Source organism: Nannospalax galili, unplaced genomic scaffold, assembly GCF_000622305.1.
Source record: "Nannospalax galili isolate Female #2095 unplaced genomic scaffold, S.galili_v1.0 scaffold385, whole genome shotgun sequence".
NCBI classification, from domain to species: domain Eukaryota; kingdom Metazoa; phylum Chordata; class Mammalia; order Rodentia; family Spalacidae; genus Nannospalax; species Nannospalax galili.
The window spans coordinates 1,897,971-1,915,509 of NW_008354956.1; the positions used below are offsets into that span (position 1 = coordinate 1,897,971).

General features: G+C 49.6%; 2 protein-coding genes across 7 annotated transcripts in view; one reads left to right on the forward strand and one right to left on the reverse strand.

Annotated features, from left to right (window-relative positions):
- Window positions 1–4,587, forward strand: part of Qpctl (glutaminyl-peptide cyclotransferase like) — a 9,784-nt gene extending 5,197 nt beyond the window's left edge. For both annotated transcript variants that reach the window (XM_008852050.3, XM_008852049.3), the window contains 2 exons: window positions 702–818; window positions 3,900–4,587. In XM_008852050.3, coding sequence (XP_008850272.1) covers window positions 702–818; window positions 3,900–4,045 — 263 coding nt within the window. In that variant the 3' untranslated portion in view covers window positions 4,046–4,587. The remainder of the gene's footprint in view (window positions 1–701; window positions 819–3,899) is intronic.
- Window positions 4,588–8,764: 4,177 nt separating this feature from the next.
- Window positions 8,765–17,539, reverse strand: part of Fbxo46 (F-box protein 46) — a 20,123-nt gene continuing 11,348 nt past the window's right edge. Inside the window, exons 2-4 of one of the 5 annotated variants that reach the window (XM_029555487.1) lie at window positions 14,130–14,308; window positions 12,724–12,879; window positions 8,765–12,339 (exon numbers count right to left, since the gene is read on the reverse strand). In XM_029555487.1, the coding sequence (XP_029411347.1) occupies window positions 10,459–12,261 (1,803 nt within the window). In that variant the 5' untranslated portion in view covers window positions 12,262–12,339; window positions 12,724–12,879; window positions 14,130–14,308 and the 3' untranslated portion in view covers window positions 8,765–10,458. Of the gene's footprint in view, window positions 12,340–12,723; window positions 12,880–14,129; window positions 14,309–15,722; window positions 15,798–17,539 lie in introns of those variants that run through there. The other 4 variants (XM_029555486.1, XM_029555485.1, XM_008852053.3 and 1 more) reach the window with 4 other exon arrangements.

Consider the following 17,539-nt stretch of genomic DNA (forward strand, 5'->3'; position numbering starts at 1 on the left):
CCAGGACAGCTGGGGCTATAGGGAGACCCTGTCTCAAAAAGACCAAAAAAAAAATATATATATATATATATATAATTTAAATTTAAGAATAGGGCCATTGGGGCCAATGACATGGCCTAGTGGGTAAAGGTACCAGCTATGCTGGCCAGGCTTGGTGGCACACACCTTTAATCCCAGCACTCAGGAGGCAAACAGACAGATCTCTGTGAGATCCAAGGCCAGCCTGGTCTACATAGTGAGTTCCAGGCCAGATGTGGCTACAGGGAGACCCTGTCTCAAAAAGACCAAAAAAAGCCACGTGTGGTGGCACATGTCTGTAGTCCCAGCACTTGGGAGGCAGAGGCAGGCAGATCTCTGAGTTCAAGGCCAGCCTGGTCTATGCCAGCTGGGGCTACAGGGAGACCCTGTCTCAGAAAAAAACAAAAACAAAAAACCAAAAAAGGTACTTGCCTGATGACCCAAGTTCAATCCTCAGAACTGACTCCATAATGTTGTCTTCTGACTTCCACATGTACACCTTTATACACATATCAGAGGCACACACCAAACAAGCTGAGGCATCTACCTCCTAGACTGAGAAGGACTTATTGAGACCAAGAACAATAAACTTGCACTAAAACCCAGCACATGCATCAGTGTTGGACTAGGCAGCACCTTTGACTGCTGAGGACTAACCCTTACTCTCTAACTCCCCTACCCAGAGAAGCGTCTACACCGCCTGAACCTCCTGCAGTCTCACCCCCAGGAAGTGATGTACTTTCAACCGGGGGAACCACCGAGCTACGTGGAAGATGACCACATTCCCTTCCTCCAGAGAGGTACTTGCAGGAAGGGATGAGGGGTAGGGGTACCAGGAAGACCTTCCAAGAGCTAGGGACTGCTGGCAACTTGTTTAGTCTTGATTTCCTCATTTGTAAAATGGGGTAGACTCAGAGTATTGAGGGCATCAAATTTGCAAAGAGATGTCGATTGGCCTTGCAGTACCAGTACACACCAAATAAGAAATGCCCTCCTAGGCCAGCCATCTCGCTCCCACTCCACTGATTGCTTCAGGGAGTGCTTCTCTGCGTGGGTGCAAAACTAGGTACCAGATGGACTGGAGAGGCGACTCAAGGGTTTAGAATACTTGCTGTTCTCCCAGTGGACCTAGGTTCAATTGCCAACACCCACAAGGCCACTGTGCTGCCCTTTTCTGATATGCAGTCATGGCCTCAGTCCACCTGCCTCTGTGGACACAGGGAAGCATTCAAAGGCAGGAGCCCAATGTAATGCTGGCTCGAACCTGGTGGCTTTGGATCAAATCCTGAATGTATTGTTTACTAGAGGCTAGAGCATAGGTTAATCACAATGCCTGCCTTTCTGTGCTTCAGTTTCCACAACTAGAAAATGGGGGTAAAAGATGGATGTGGTAGGACAGGACTAGTCTTAGCAAGAGAGTTATTTGAGCCCATGAATTTGAGACCAGCAACTGAGTGTAACTTAATGGTAATGCCTTTGCCTAGAATCCTCCAGCGAGGGGTTGGGGGCATGGCTCGGTGGTAGAGCCCCTGCCTAGAATCTCCCAATGAGGAGCTGGGGGTGTGGCCCAGTGGTAGAGCTCCTGCCTAGAATCCCCCAGTGAGGGGCTGAAGGTGTGGCTCAGTGGTAGAGTCCCTGCCTAGAATCCCCCAGTGAGGGGCTAGGGTGTGGCTCAGTGGTAGAGCACCTGCCTAGAATCCCCCAGTGAGGGGCTGGGGGTGTGGCCCAGTGGTAGAGCACCTGCCTAGAGTCCCCCATTTGGGGGCTGGGGGCATGTCTCAGTGGTAGAGCACCAGCCTATTATGTTTAAAATGTTGAGTTTGGTCACAGCACTGAAAAAATAAAATGAAATAAAACGGAAAGCCTGAAAATGAGATCATCCTAGGCAGCTTAGTATGGGTAGACCCTGTTTCTAAACAAATAGACAAACAAGATTGAGTAAATGAGGGTCATGATAGTAGGGATCTACCTTAGATAATTTATTGTAAGGATAAAATTTGTGTTTGATAGCCTTGGACAAGGCTCTGGAATATAGCAATCACAATACAAGAACTATTAAGAGAAAGAGCCTAGGGCCTGGAGTGTACTGGCTGCAGAGAGAGAGTGAGACGCCTAGGTACCAGAGATGTGGCTTAGTTGGGAAAGTTCCTGCCTAGCATGCATGAAGTCCTGGGTTCCATACTGAACACGGACCAAACTGGATGTGGTGGCATACATTTGTAATCTCAGCAGTGGGAGGTGGACACAAAGGGATCAAAACTTCAAGTCATCCATGACTAGATAGTCTACCAAGTATCTACCAAGGAAATTCCAGAATACCTTTCTGCAGTCTTTACAGTTCATTAGTTTTTGTTAAACTGTTTGTCTATTAGTTTTGTTCATTAGTTTTCTTTTTGTTTTTTTCTTAAGCTTTACAGACTGATTTTTATCTCAAGTTCAATTAAGTGTTTTACATTGTCTATACAGCACAGGTGAAGGGACACTGGGGCTGTAGGAGAGAATAGAAAAATGATGAAAAACCTCCTGATGCCTGGGGATGGGAAAGGGCCAACATCAAGGCCTGGGTGCCCAGGACCCTGTGTGGAGTCAGGACCATAGCTGGCCATCAAGGGATATGGGAAATCCACTCTTGAGAACCAGTCTTCCCAAGACTTGACTGCAAATAACAGAAACTTCCTGTCCCTAGCATAAGCCTAACACAGAGGTAAAGCCACTGCGATGCACAACCTGGGCCTTGAGGATGGGGGTTGTGGGGAGTGCAGCCAGCCACTCAGAGAAGGCTGAAACTGCTGTCCAACATCATGAAGGCTTCCATTCTCCAGTCTGCTCTGCCATCAGCCCACCACCAGAGGAATGTGGAACCACGGCTCACAATTGGGGACTATAGCTCTAGGTTCACGGGTACAATTCTTTAGTTTTGAGGTCTTTAGTTTTGAGGTCTTTGGATTTGTTATGCAAACAATAGTTTAAATTTTCTTTTCTTTTCTTTTTTTTTTTTTTTTTTTTTTTTTTTTTTTGGTATTTTTGATACAGGGTCTGCCTGTAGTCGCAGCTGGCCTGGAACTATGTAGACCAGGCTAGCCTCCAGCTCACAGCGATCTGCCTGCCTCTGCCTCCTCAGTGCTGGGATTAAAGGCATCACCATGCCTGGCCTTAGTTTGAATTTTCAAAAAGATGTGATGATGCACACCTTTGATCCTAGCATTTGGGAGGCAGAGGCATATGGATCTCTTTCTCTGTGAGTTCCAGGGCTACATGAGACTGTCTCTAAAAAAATGTTGCTTTTTTTTATTACACTTATTTACTTTTTTTTTTTTTTTTTTTGAGATGGTCTCCCTATAGTCCCAGCTAGTGTGGAACTATGTAGACCAGGCTGGCCTCGATCTCATAGAGATCTACCTGCCTCTGCCCCTGGAGTGCTGGGATTAAAGGCATGTGCCACCATGCTCAGCTTATTTATTTACTATGTTGTGTGTGAATGGGTGTGAGTGCGCCATGGCACATGTGTAGAGGTCAGAGGAAAACTTGTAGGAATTGGTTTTCTACACAGTTTGAGTTCCAGGGTTTGACCTCAGGTTGACAGGTGCCTTTTCTGGCCCAGCCATCTTACCGGCCCTATTTGTCTTAAATGATATGTACCCATGCACATTTCAAATCAGTCTGTGGGGGCTGGAGATGTAACTCAGTGGTAGTGTGTTTACTTAGTATGCTTAAGGCCCCAGGTTCTGTTTCTAGCACCAACTCCCCACTACCCCCCAATAGCAACAACAAACCATTGTTGAGCATCCATACAAGTACCAGCATAGAGTATCTGGGGGTGGGGGGTCTCTGGAGCTGCAGTGGATTGCAGCAGGCTTGACTGAATCTCTCTTCCCCGTCAGGGGTCCCGGTGCTGCACCTCATCGCCACGCCCTTCCCCACTGTCTGGCACACACCTGCCGACACTGAGGCCAACCTCCATCCACCCACAGTGCACAACCTGAGCCGCATCCTTGCTGTGTTCCTAGCTGAGTACTTGGGGCTCTAGCCTTGCAGGCTGATGCCTTGAGGGGACCTTAACATGGAGAAGCCCCCAGCTGGGGACATGCCATGGGTATGTAGAGCCAGTGGAGAACAGCCAGGCCCACCTCAGCTGTGTTACAACTGTTGCTTCAAGAACACACAAAGGAACACTGAATGCTGACACAGCCATAGAAATACAGTTTGGCCTCTGTCATGAGGTAAAAGCCTGATCTGGAAGCTTCCAGGGACCAAATGCTATGCTGTGCCATGGGCTGGCACTTGGACCAGCACCACCGACCAAATGAATCCTGTGTGGCCAAGGCTTTAAAGTTCATTGGCCAAAATGACAGCCTTGCTACTAGCATGAGTCCAGTCCTGACTCCCCAGTGGGCATGGGCTCAGATCTGAGGTCAAGGATGGTCGCTGACTTGGAATGCCACATTCTGTCTGGCCCAGTGTGCAGTAAGCTATGTTAAACAACATTCCCAAGGTAAGACAACAGTAAACAAGTTTCCTCACTGCACAAGGTGAATCTGCCAGAGTAAAACTGGTTCTCAAAGTGTCTCACCATGGAACCCCTTTATTAGAAAGTATTTCAAAGAATGAGGGACCTCAGAAGATATTTTGGAAATCACTGAGTTTGGCAGGTTTGAGATTTGTGGTGGGAATGGATTAAACAAAGCCAGATCTACTGCAAAGCAATTACCCCAAACCATCTTTTCCTTTCCATTGTGTGAACAGCACTGGAGATGGTGGTGTGTACCTGCAAGTCTAGTGAAAGGTTATTCTCTTTTTTTGTTGTTGTTGAGATAGGGTCTTCCTGTAGCCACAGCTGGCCTGGAACTTGCTATGTAGACCAGGCTGGCCTGGAACTCAGAGATATGCCTGCCCCTGCCTCCCAAGTGCTGGGATTAAAGGCATGCACCACCACACCTGGCCATATTTTCCTTTCTTTTTAAATTTATTTTTATTTTATGTGTATGAATGTTTTGCTTTGCATATATATGAAAGTGTACCCGTGCATGCAATGCCTGTAGAGGCCAGAAGAGGGCATCCGATCCCCTGGAACTGGAGTTGCTGAAAGTTGCTAGCTATCATGTGAGTGCTGAGAATTGAACCTGGGTCCTCTGTAAGAGCAGCCAGAGCTCTAAACTGCTGAGCCATTTCTCCACTCCTTTTTTTTTTAAGGCAAGAGCTAAATGTATAGTCCTGACTTGGCTGGAACTATGTAGCCCAGGTTGGCCTTAAACTCTCAATCCTCTTGCCTCAGCCTCCTGAGTGCTGGGCTAACAGGCTTTTGCCACATCATACCCAGCAAGAGGTTATTTCTCAACTCTACCTAATCTTCTGAAAAAAAAAAACAAAACAGATTCCCCAGGCCTATCCTAGACATACTGAACCAGGACTATGGGAGGGGCTGAGACAAAAATAATAAACACTTGCAGGAATCCTTCATCAGCTGAGTCTGGAACATGTTATCCTTAAGGCCACAGTTTGGTAAGTGCAGTTACTTAGCAAACCCACCCAAAGAAAAACTTAGATTGCCAAAGCTGGAGGGCAGCTTGGCAGAGTAGCAGCACTTGTTTAGCATGCACAAGCCCTAGTTTTCAGTAGAGGTGGAATGTGGCTTCCTGGTCAACTGCAGCAGATTTAATGGAACCCAGCACTGTAACTCAGGATATAAAATGATGAAACTACCAGGTGTACTACCAAAGGCCTGCTATTCCTGGCTCACAAGGTAAAGGCCTGCCTGGGCTACAGACTGAGTTCAAGGCCAGTGTGGCAACTCAGTGAGACCATGTCTCAAGAGGGCTGAGAATGTAGCTCGGGATGATTGCCTAGAACCCCCCAGTGAGGGGCCATGGCTGTGGCTCGGTGATAGAACTGTCTAGAATCCCCCAGTGAGGGGCTGGGGTGTGGCTCAGTGGTAGAGTGTTTGTGTAGCACTTGTGGCCCTGGGTTCCATCTTGAGCATCACACACACAAACACACAATTTCAGTCTGTATAAGACAAATAGAATACATAAATGAATTCTGTGGACTGGTGGATGGCTTGGTGTGTGGAAGTGCTTATCTTATCATGTAAACCTGATGACCTGAGTTTGATCCCTATGATAGGAAAGAACTGACTCCTGAAAATTGTCCTCTGACTTCTACATGTATGCTATGCCATCCATGCACCCACACTCACATACCATACTCACATGTACAAAATAATGATAAAAGAATTTTATTTTTGTTTTTTTGTGACAGGGTTGGTCTCACTATGTAACCTGGCCTGGAATTCACTATGTAGATCAGGCTGGCCTTAAAGTTACAGAGATCCACCTATCTCTGCCTCCTGAGTGCTAGGATTAAAGGTGTGTGCCACCATGGCCAGCAGGATTTTGGTTTTTGTTTTTGGTCTTTTTGAGATAGGGTCTTCCTATAGCCCCAGCTGTCCTGGAACTCACTATGTAGACCAGACAGGCTAGCCTTGAACTCACAATGATCCATCTGCCTCTTCCTCCCAGGTGCTGGGATTAAAGGCATGCACCACCACACCCAGCTTTTTGTGTTTTTGACTTGGGTCCCATCCCCAGTAAATCTCATTATAAATGTCTATACAAAAATAGAGGCTGGGAAGTGGCTCAGTGAGAAGCCTATGTTGCAGACATGAGGACTGAGTTAGGATCCCTAGTTCACACATAAAGCCAGGTGTGCTGGGGCACTTGGGGTGGAGGCAGGGCTGTGGAGACAAGAGCCTCCTTGGAGTTCACTGGCCAGCTAGTCCAGCCAAATAGAATTCCTAGTTTAGTGAAAGACCTTGTCTCAAAAATAAGGATCAGCCAATATAGTCTTACTGGTGAGTTCCATGTCTCAAGAGAGGTGGATGGTGGTCCTAAGAATGACATCCAGGATTACCCCCTGGCTTCCACATTCATGTGCACACACATGTGCATGCACGCCTACACAGATGTGCACCCACACACATAAACAGCTTTAGAGGAATCAACTGCCTAGGGATTCCCATAATTGAGCCCCTTCAAAACAATGTGTCTAGGTGTATAATTCTTTGAGTGTGTGGTATATGGGGTTAGGGTCTCATTGAGCCTGGAGCTAAGCTAAGCCACCAAACCCCAATGAGCCTGTCTCACTCCCACACATCACAGCAGTGCTTGGGCACTTGTGTAGCTATATCCAACTTTATTAATATTTAATTTAATGTCTATGAGTGTTTTGCCTGCACGCATACAAGTACACCCATGCATGCAATGCCCATGGAGGCCAGAAGAGTGCATTCAGAAGAGTGCATCAGAGCTCCTGGAACTGGAGTTATGGATGGTTAGCTGGCATGTGGGTGCTGGGACCTGAACCAGGTCCTCTGAAAGAATAGCCAGTGCTCTTAAATGTTAAGCCATCTCTCCAGCCCTCAACTTAACTTTTTTTAATGTGGTTGCTGGCATCAGAACTCAGGACCTCATGCTTGTGCCATAAGCATTTTACCGCACTATTCAGATCTACTCCCAACAAAAAAACACCATGATGTCCCACAAAAGCAGGGCAAAATTCAGACCCTGCTCTTACATTCTAAAACCTAAGAAATGAACAATTACTATAATATAGTATCATGTCTGGAAAAAGTCCTTAAGAATGTCAGACTGCTAAGCTCATTTTTATGTGTATGTAAATTCCTGCATGTAGGTATGTGCACCATGTGCATGCAGTGCCCATGGAAGCCAGAAGAGGGAATCAGATTCTCTGGAACTGGAGTTATAGGCAGTTATGTGCACCACCATTTCCTGATCTTTTAAAAAATATATATTTTGGGGGCTGGAGAGATAGCTCAGAGGTTTAGAGCACAGGCTGCTCTTGCACAGGACCCAGGTTCGATTCCCAGCACCCACATGGCAGCTAACAACCATCCGTAACTCCAGTTCCAGGGGATCTAATGCCCTCTTCTGACCTCCACAGCGTTGCATGACATGGGTATACTTACATACACTCAGGCAATACACATAAAGTAAAAATAATAAATATTTAAAATATATATATTTAAAGATATTTAGTTGGATGTGTGGACACATGCATACAGAGGCATAAGACTTTGGGTTCCATGGAGCTGAAGTTACAGGTCATTGTGAGCTGCCTGGTACATGTGTGCTGGGAATTGAACTTGCATCCTCTACAAGAGCAACAAGCACTCAACTGCTGAACCATTTCTCCAGCCCTTTAAAGGTTTTTAAATTATGTGCACGTGTGTGCTGGCGCCCAAGGAGGGCAGAGGCACGGCATCCCCTGGAACTAGTTACAGGCAGTGGTGAGCCACCTGACCTGGGTGCTGGGAACCCAACTTGGGTCTTCTGCAAGAGTAGACAGCACTCTTAACTGCTGCCACCTCTCCAGCCTCCTATCACTCTCTTAAATCTACATATACACAGGGTCTCGCTGAACCTGGAAAGTCCCTCGGGTCCTCAAGGTTTCACAGTGCACCATCTTACTCATCAGGTCATCTCTCTAATCCCCTTGAGTAAATATTTTAAAACTTCAGTAACTCAGTTTTGAGTTAGGTATACTACACCAGGCTACAAGACTACATTTCCCAGCCTCCTTTGCAGCCCTTCTGTATGGCTGAGTTTTGTTTGGAGTTTTGTTATTTTTATTATTTTTGTGTGAGACAGGGTCTTCCTGTAGCCACAGCTGGCCTGGAACTTGCTATGTTGACCAGGATGGCCTCTATCTCTGAGATCTGCCTGCCTCTATCCCTGGCATTTTTATTGTTTAAATTTTTTTTTGATTTATGCATATGAGCACAGAATGTATGCACATATATGTATGTGCACCATGTGCATGCCTGGTTCTTAGGGGACAGAAGGCACCAGATAGAATTACCAGAGAGTTGTTAAGCCATCATACAGGGGCTGGGAACACAACCTGGGTCCTCTGCAAAAGCAGTTAAGTGCTATTAACTGCTGAGCCATCTCCCAGCCCAAGTTTTTTGTTACTGTTTTTTAAGAGACAGGCTTTCAGGTAGCCCAAACTGGCCTTGAACTTGCTATGTAACTGACACTGGCCTTAAAGGCTTATCCTCATCTTCTAAGTGCTGGAATCACAGGCATGCACCACCATGCCTGGCATAGATGGCCGAGTTCTGACCAATGAAAGGCATTCACAAGTATATGCGACACCTCAGGGAGGGAGGGGCTCCCCTTCCTGCAAAATGGGGACAGCAGAAATTCCTGCAGTCATCTCAGACCCCAGTGAAGCGCCATGCGATGATCACCTGAGGGCTCCATTCTCTCCCAACACTGGATTTTGAGAGAAATAAAAATGATCTTGTTGAAGCTACTACTATTTTGAGATTTTAAAATCCAAAGTGACATAGACTTAAAAACCCTTCCAGGCTAATTCACCATGTGAAGCACAGACCCATGGTTCCCTTCTGTCCACAAGCCCCCTTAACATCACACAGACCAGTCTGGGCCCAGCCTTATAAATACTGATTTTATAGAAAGGACCAATCCAAAATTGGCCAGATGCCATACTCTAGAAGCATCCCAAACCACAATGAATGATGGGGGAAAAGAAACAAAACAAAAACAAAATGCAAACAAAACAAAAATACCCTAGACCAAACTCCATGAAAAAAAAAAATCAAGGTCCCAGTCAACAACAACAAAAAAACCTAAAGACTTGTGGCTGGGGTTGAAGAGACACCAATGCTTCAGTGAATACCCAGCCACCTAGAAATTCAGACCCATCATCCTCCTGGCCTGCTCGCCAGCAAGAGCACATCAGGAGGCTTCACAGCTTTACTGGGGGAAGAGTCAGTGGAAACAGCTTAAATAAGTGGGGTCTCTATATTTGAGGGATTTTACCCCTACTACTCCTATAGGGGACAGGGAGAGACGGGTGGTTTGAGGTTAAGAAGAAAATAGATTTTTATTTAATGAGGAAACCATCTAGAAATAATGGGTTGTCACAAAAAAGTGCCAATTCAAGTTGCTAGCTGATGGCCTGGAGGTGCCATCCTGGAAAAGGGGGGAACTGCAGCCTCTCAGGTGAACATAGCTCGAGACAAAAGAACTGGGGGCAGGCACAGAAGGGGGAGGGCCAGCCTGAGAGGGGAACCTCATATGGTACCAAAATTAGCTGCCGTCTGCTCTGCTGGTGGGTCCCTGGGGTGGGCAGGCAAGGAGGGTTCTGGGGCTGGATGGAGGACAAATTGAGATGCTGATTAAAAAAAAGCACAACCCTCTGTGAGGGTCCATGGCCCTGGCTCTGCAGAGTAGAAAATCAACAGGGGTCAACCACGGTATTTACCCAGGTGATCCCCAAACCCGGTCCCAGTTCTGGTGGGGATCTGTGCCACCTGAAATGGTGGATGTTGGTCCTAGTCCTGATCCCCAGCTTCCAGCAGAGTAGGAAGGGGCTGGCTATGGCAGGTGTTCCCAGGCTTCACCTCCCCTCCTCCCGGCCAGCACGCCCCACTCCCACCCCATTGCATGGCAGCACCCAGTTATTGTCATGCAGGCCCAGGCGACAGCCGGGTGTCTCGCGATCTGCTCGGCGGCAGCACATCCAGTAGGAGCGTCCATAAGGCAGGTCATGGTGGTAGGGCTTGGGGTGCCAGCGGCAAAGTGACACATCACCCTTCTCGTATCTCTTGCGACACTGCTTGCAAGGGTCATCTCGGTAGAGTGGGTCTCGGCTCCAGCGAGAGTCCGTGGCTCGCACACCAAATGCCTCGATGATGCCCTTGAAGTGGTGGCAGGTGCACTTGAGCGCTGCCAGGGCCCGGGTGGGCAGGAAGCTGAAGATCTTGACCAGCACATGCTCCGGCAGCAGTAGCATGTACTGTCGTGGCTCCAGCAGACGCTGGATCTTGAAGCGGATTTCCAGGAAGTCATGTGACACGTGCCGGTACAGGCGGCACAAGGAAGTGTCCGTTGTCCCCTCAGGATCATCAGGGCCTGGCACTGTGGTTGGTGCATCAGCTGGGGGCAGCTCAGGGGGCCCATCTGGGCTCCGGGACTGGAGGAAGAAGAGTTGGCCGGGTGGGGGTGGCTCCTCAGGACTGACTGTCAGGCACACGGTCTCTTCCTTCACATTCTTGGTGCCATCCTTGCCAAAGAAGATGCACTCGTCCACCACACCCGTCACTACCACGTCCACGTGGAACCCTGATGCACCACAGTCCCGGGCAGGGGGTGGAGGGGGTGCTGGGGGAGTGTCCTCAGGCCTGGCTGGGGCTGGTGTCTCACCCTCACTGGCTTCGTCTGCCCTAGCCAGCAGGAACTCCACATTGCTGGGAAGGGCATCCCTGGAGGGGCTGATGAGCTGGTACAAGTCACAGGTGATCTTGTCTTTGGCTCGAGCCCCAGGACCCGGGCTACCAGGATAGGGACAACCAGGCCGGCCCCCAACCCCGTTAGGTAAGCTGCCATCCGGTGTGTGGGGTTCTCGACCATTGGAGATGCGGAAAGCAATACGCACCTCTCCAGGGCCAGGACCCGGCCTCTCCTCTTTGCGGAGGCCCTTCATTGGAGGGCTGTCCCGCTGGGCCTCAAAGTGGGCCACTGCCTCAGCCACACGGCTACAGTCGCTGCTGCTTCCAGAACGCCGTTCTGACCCTAGCGCTTTGGCTGGTCCCCCCTGCTCAGCTGACACAAAGACCACTGGGGCTGGGCGTGGGTGGCTCTGCAGGGCCAGAGCAGCTCTCTGTTCCACCAGGGCCACCATTTCAGCCACAGAGAGCAGGTCCATGTCATCCCCAGCTGGGTTGGGGGCCCCTTCGGCAGCAGGGAGTCCTTCCTGGCCCCCTGGATCTGGAGGTGCCTTGGTGGGCTCAAGGCAGCGCCGCCTCCTCTTAGCCTTGGAGCTGTCACTGCCCCAGTGCCCTTTGACCTTCATGGAGCTGGCCCGGCTACCTCCACCACACTGGTGGGCCACAAAGAAGGCCACCTTCTCCTTTGTGTTGCCAGGCTTGATAACATACCATGTGTCCAAGAGGACTCGACCCTCATCACCAGCAGCTGCTGCAGAGAGGAGTGGAGCATGCTGGGTGGCAGGGGCCTCTGCGGCCAAGGCAGGTGGTGTGTTCTCTGAGTGTGCAGGCCCATGGTCCGGCTCAGTCCCGCTGCCTGGCTCTGGGCAGGCTGGCGGCTTGCGGGCAGCAGGTGGGCGTGGCTGGTTCTGGGAGTAGGTGCCGAAGGGCCGGGGGCACCAGAGTTGGAAGGGCAGGAGGCTGCCACGGTCCATTCTTGGGGGTGACAGCAAATAGGCAGGAAATCACTGTATCTCAGTACCAGGATGGTGATGGGGAGCTCCACATGCCACCTGGAGACAGAGAGAAGGTTGGAGAGCTGCAGGAGTAAACTTTGTTCCCAGGACCACCCACCCTTAACATCTGCACAGGGGACAGATCAAATTAGACCACGAAGAACTATAGGCCCGAGCCAGTGAGGTGGTGCATGCTTAATCCCAGTATTTGGGAGGTAGAACAGGAGGATCAGGAGTTGAAGGTTATCCTGGGCTACATGAGATTCCATCCCCCATCCCCCAACTCTCTTCATTGGCTAGGGGCATGGATCACAGCCCCTAGAATTCACCTGCGAGGGGTTTGGGCTGTGGCTCTGTGGCAACCTATTTAGTAGGCTGTTATTGTATCCCTAGCGTGGCCAAAAGAAAAACAAAAAAACCAAACAGTATTCCTGCCCCAACCTCAGGTAAGCAGAAGGATCAGAAATGGCCCTGATTGGCAGCTTGCTCCAATCTTCCACCATGGCCACCTGCTGCCTTGACCTTTAAACTCCAGTCAAAGTAGCAGTGTGCAATCAAGCGCCTCCTTTTTCAATCTGTTCCTCTAGTAGCCAGTTCCTGAAAAGACAGGAATTCCCAGCCCTGCCCACAACTGTGGCTGCTGGAGCCCACAGGAGGAATGAGGTGGGCTGGGCAGGGGAGGAGAATCTGAGGCCAGACAGGACAAGCCCTTAAGAAATTTACACTTCATGCTCCGGGTGTGGTGGTGCACACCTTTAATCCCAGCACTTGGGAGGCAGAGGCAGGTGGATCTCTGCGAGTTTGAGGCCAGCCTGGTCTACATAGCAAGTTCCAGGCCAGCTGGGGCTACAGGGAGACCCTGTCTCAAAAAGACCAAAAAAGAAAGAAATTTACTCTTCATTTATTTTCTTGTTTTGGGTCATGGGGCTCTTTGAGATTTTTGTTTACTTTGGAGAGAGGGGCTTAATGTAGTCCAAGCTGGTCTTGAACTCACTGCAATCCAGTCTTCCTGCCTCATCCTTTCAAGTGCTGAAATCACAACTGTGAGCCACTGTGCTGAGCTTCTCTGGAATTCTCTCAAGGCCCCTCTAACAAGCTGGGGATACAGGTGTGTTGGTACAGGTCCTTGCATGTATGGACCCCTGGATTCAAAAAGTCTTCAGCTCTATCCCTAGTATTGCCTCCCACAAAAGGCTATGTATCTTTTTAAAAAAATGTTTGTGAATGAGTATATTGCCTGCAGATACGTAAGCACGCCCTTGTTATACAATGCCCATGGAGGCCAATAGAGGGCATCTGATCCCCTGGAACAGGAGTTATAGACAGTTGTGAGCTGCCATATGGGTGCTGGGAAATGAACCTTGGTCCTCCCCAAGAACAGCCAGTGCTCTTAATAGATGAGCCAGCTCTCTAGCCCCAAGTACACACCCTTACAAAGGCTGGGCAGGTACTTCCCAGAGGAAGAAACAGAGACTCCTGGGATAAGAGGATCTTTCCAGTCTATGAGCTCTCCTAAAACTGCATGTATATAAACAGGGCAGGGAAGTATTTCATAGAGTAGGGCACAATGGTTTTGGAACCAGTCCCCCACTCCCCCCACCCCCCACCCCAGGAGCTTACTCTGGCCCCAGCTGGCCTAGAACTCACTAGGGAGGCCATGCCACTCCCAGTACTCAACTTGCCTCAGCCTCCCAAGTGTGAGGTATCATAAGCCACCACCACCTGTTGAGGGATCCCTTAATAATGATTCTTTTTCTTTTGCAACAACTTCACATGCATCTGCTCATCACCAGGCTGTTTGGTTAGTAAGTCTGATATGACTATTTTCCATTGTGCTTTCTACTTACCAGTAAGTAGCACATGCCTAGGCTCATCATTCCCTGGCCCATCTCTTTCCAGACATCTCAATAGGAAAATAACCCTCCAGCAGGTATGGTGATGGGGGCCTGTAATCCCAGCACTGGGGAGGCTGAGGCAGTAAGATGGACAGTCCCACACCAGCCTGGACTACACAGTGAGAACCTGTCTAAAAACAAACAAATAAATGGAAAAGGAAGCAAAGAAAAAAATAGCCTCCAAACTTTTAACCTTGAACATGCTAATGGATCAGAGAGGGGAGTAAACTACAGGCTAGCTCACTTCTGTCTTCGTAAAGTTTTATGGAAACATGTATGGATGCCTTCACACTACCAGAACAGAGACACACTGATGATCATATGGTCTGAAATCTTCATTATTTGGCCCTTTATAGAAAAGGTTTGCCGATACTTGTAGGATAGGCTGCCTACTCTAGATCCAGACAATTCTAGATCACTTCATGGTCCTACAGAACACCTATCAAAATCCAGAGAGCCTCCAAACAGACACCAGTATTAGAATCCCTGTCAAGAATCCTTACCTCACTGACTCATCCCCTATCCTCATCTCCTGAGTGTCAGCGCCTACCTCCAAATATCCAGACCTTTTCAAATTCTACTTTAAACCCCTAACCCCAGTGGCACATGCCTGTAATCCCAGCACTGAGGAGGCTGGGATGAGCAGTAGAGTAAGGAGTTCCAGGCTAGCCAGGGCTACACAGAGAAAGACTGTCTTTAAGGGAGTAAAACATGCCAGGCATGGTGGCACATGCTTTTAGTCCCAGCACTCGGGAGGCAGAGGCAGGTGGATCTCTGTGGGATTGACGCCAGCTTGGTCTACATAGTGAGTTCCAGGACAGCTGGGGCTACAGGGAGACTCTGCCTCAACAAAACAAAAATAAGCAAAAAGTAACTTCATATACCCCAAGATGCACATCAATACTCGAATCTCACAGGTGTCTCCACTCTCCAAGCAGCCTCATTCCACACCCCTATACCCCTTCACTCCACAGAAGCTCCTGAACCTACTTAAAGTATCCTATTTAAGACGAATCCCAAACCAAATAAATGTTCCTGGGAGTCAAGAGTCCAGCTAGCAACCCCGCGGATGTTACAAAGGCAGACACGTGGCCAGGGCACTCGCTGACAGCTCCTTAGCACTGTGCTGACTGCGGCTGCTCGGAGCCTCAGGAAGCAGGTAGTCTCTGCAGTTCCTTGCAGATGAGTCACAGAAAGGTAAATGCCCGGTCCCTGGCCACACAGGAAGTCCCCAAGCCCAGACATTCTGTCCCCGGAACCGATACTCTTGATCCTATACCCATCAAACCCTCGGAACCACAAGAGACCCCTAAAACGTAACCGAGCCTCCGACGTTACAAAAGAACCCCAACCCTAATGGGTCCCTTAAGCTCCAGGGAACCCCAGTGTCCCTTCCAAACCCGCAACTTCCCCGAACGCCCAATATCACTTAGATGCTAAGGGCGCCCGGAAATCCTGGACCAGACCCCCGCGAGGGACTCTACCGATCCCCTCGGGTGACCCCCACCCCCCCCAACCTGGACACGCCCCCCCAGGAGCCCTCACCCGCAGCGCCTCCCCTAGGCAGCGGGGAGGAAGGCGACCTCTACGCATGCGCACCAGAAGCCGGCCGGCCCACCCGTCGCGCAGGCTGGCGCGCTTCGCTCCGCCCCTTTGTTGACAGACGCGCGCGTGACGGCCTCACCCAATGAGCGGCCGCCGTTCGGAGCCGTGCCCATATAAGGCAGGCCTTGGCGAAGGAGCCCGGACTCGGAAAACTGGGAGGAGTAGGCGAGAGGTGACCGGAGGGGTGGGCGGGATGGAAACAACCAGAAGTAAGGGAGCGGTAATAAATTCCCAAAGTTCAGCCCAGCCGCACGGAAGTGCCAGGCCCGGACAGAGGCTGCCACACTCAACAGGGAGTGTTATTGCACGATGTTCCCTAGAAACCGGAGCTCTGATTGACACTAGAGATTTAAAGGGCCAGGCGGCCCCAGGACTTGAGAACTCTGGGTAGAAAGCAGCTTGTGGGAGGGCGATCCCAGTCTGCCAGAGAGAGGTTTCCCAAGGGGGCCCAAGTCAACTCTCCTTTAAAACAAAAGCGCGTACCCGGTGTGTTGCCTAACGCCTGTGATCTCAGCACTCTGGGAGGTTGAAGCAGGAAGATCGCGGCGAGTTTGAGGCCAGCCTGGGATATGGAGTGAGACATGACCTCAAAAAGCAAACAAATAAGAAGTCGGGCGTAGAGCCTTCATGTAGTCTCTGTACTCTGCGAAGCTGAGAGCTGAAGAAAGCCTGGGGTACAGAGTGAAACATTGCCCACCCGCAAAGGGCTGGAGAGACGGCTCAGCAGGTAAAGGGGCTTACTACCAAACCTGAGCACTTGAATTCAATCCCGGGGACCAACATGGTAGGAGAGAACCGAACTTACCTGCGCTGTGGCATGCATAAAGCCACACACACCCAAATAAATAAATGCATTTAAAAAAAATTTTGAGCAACAGAAAAAAAAATCAAAACAAATTAACAAGCTGGGCCTGCCTCACTTCTATAATCCCTGCACTCGGGAGGCAGAGGCAGGAGGCTCTCTCTGAGATAGAGACCAGCCAGGGCTACATAGTGAGATAGATCAATCCACATGTGGGCAACCTAGTCCTTGGGAAGTAGAGGCAGGAGGAAAAGTTCAAGAGCCTGGGCTACATACATAGTGAGATGGAGGCTGGGCAACTTGAGACTGTCCAAAACAAAACAAAACCAAAGGACAAGTGGGCAAGTGATGGCACTGCCCTGTGATCCTAGCACTGAGAAGGTGGAAGCAGAAGGATCAGGACTTCAAGGCCAGCCTGGGCTGAAAGAGATCTGGTCTCCAAACATCAAATTCAAAACCAAAGGAATGCACAGATCCTTGTGCAGGTCCTATCTCCAGTCTAAGCTTGGCATTCAAGGCTAAGGTGGCAGGCTTTGGGGACTTAAGCAGTATTCCCAAATCTGACATATTACAGGAAAACAATAGGAAGTGACTCAATAATAACTTTAAGTATTGGTTATTTGCACTTAAAATGACAGACAGCTTACATTACTTCTGGTCTATGCCAGGCTGAATGAAGAAAAACCCAAAGGTGACTTTGGTGCAGTCCAGGTGGCCTGCTGTTCCCTCACCACCCTGCTCCAGCCTCGGATGCTTCCATCTGCCCCTATAGAGGACAGCCAGAAGAATCTCTGTTATAAAGCATAAACTGGGAGCTCAGCGTGGTAGTGCATGCCTGTAGTCCCAGCACTTGGGAGGCAGAGGCAGGTGGATCTCTGTGAGTTTGAGACCAGCCTGGTCTACATAGTGAGTTCCAGGACAGCTGGGGCTACAGGGAGACCCTGTCTCAAAAAGA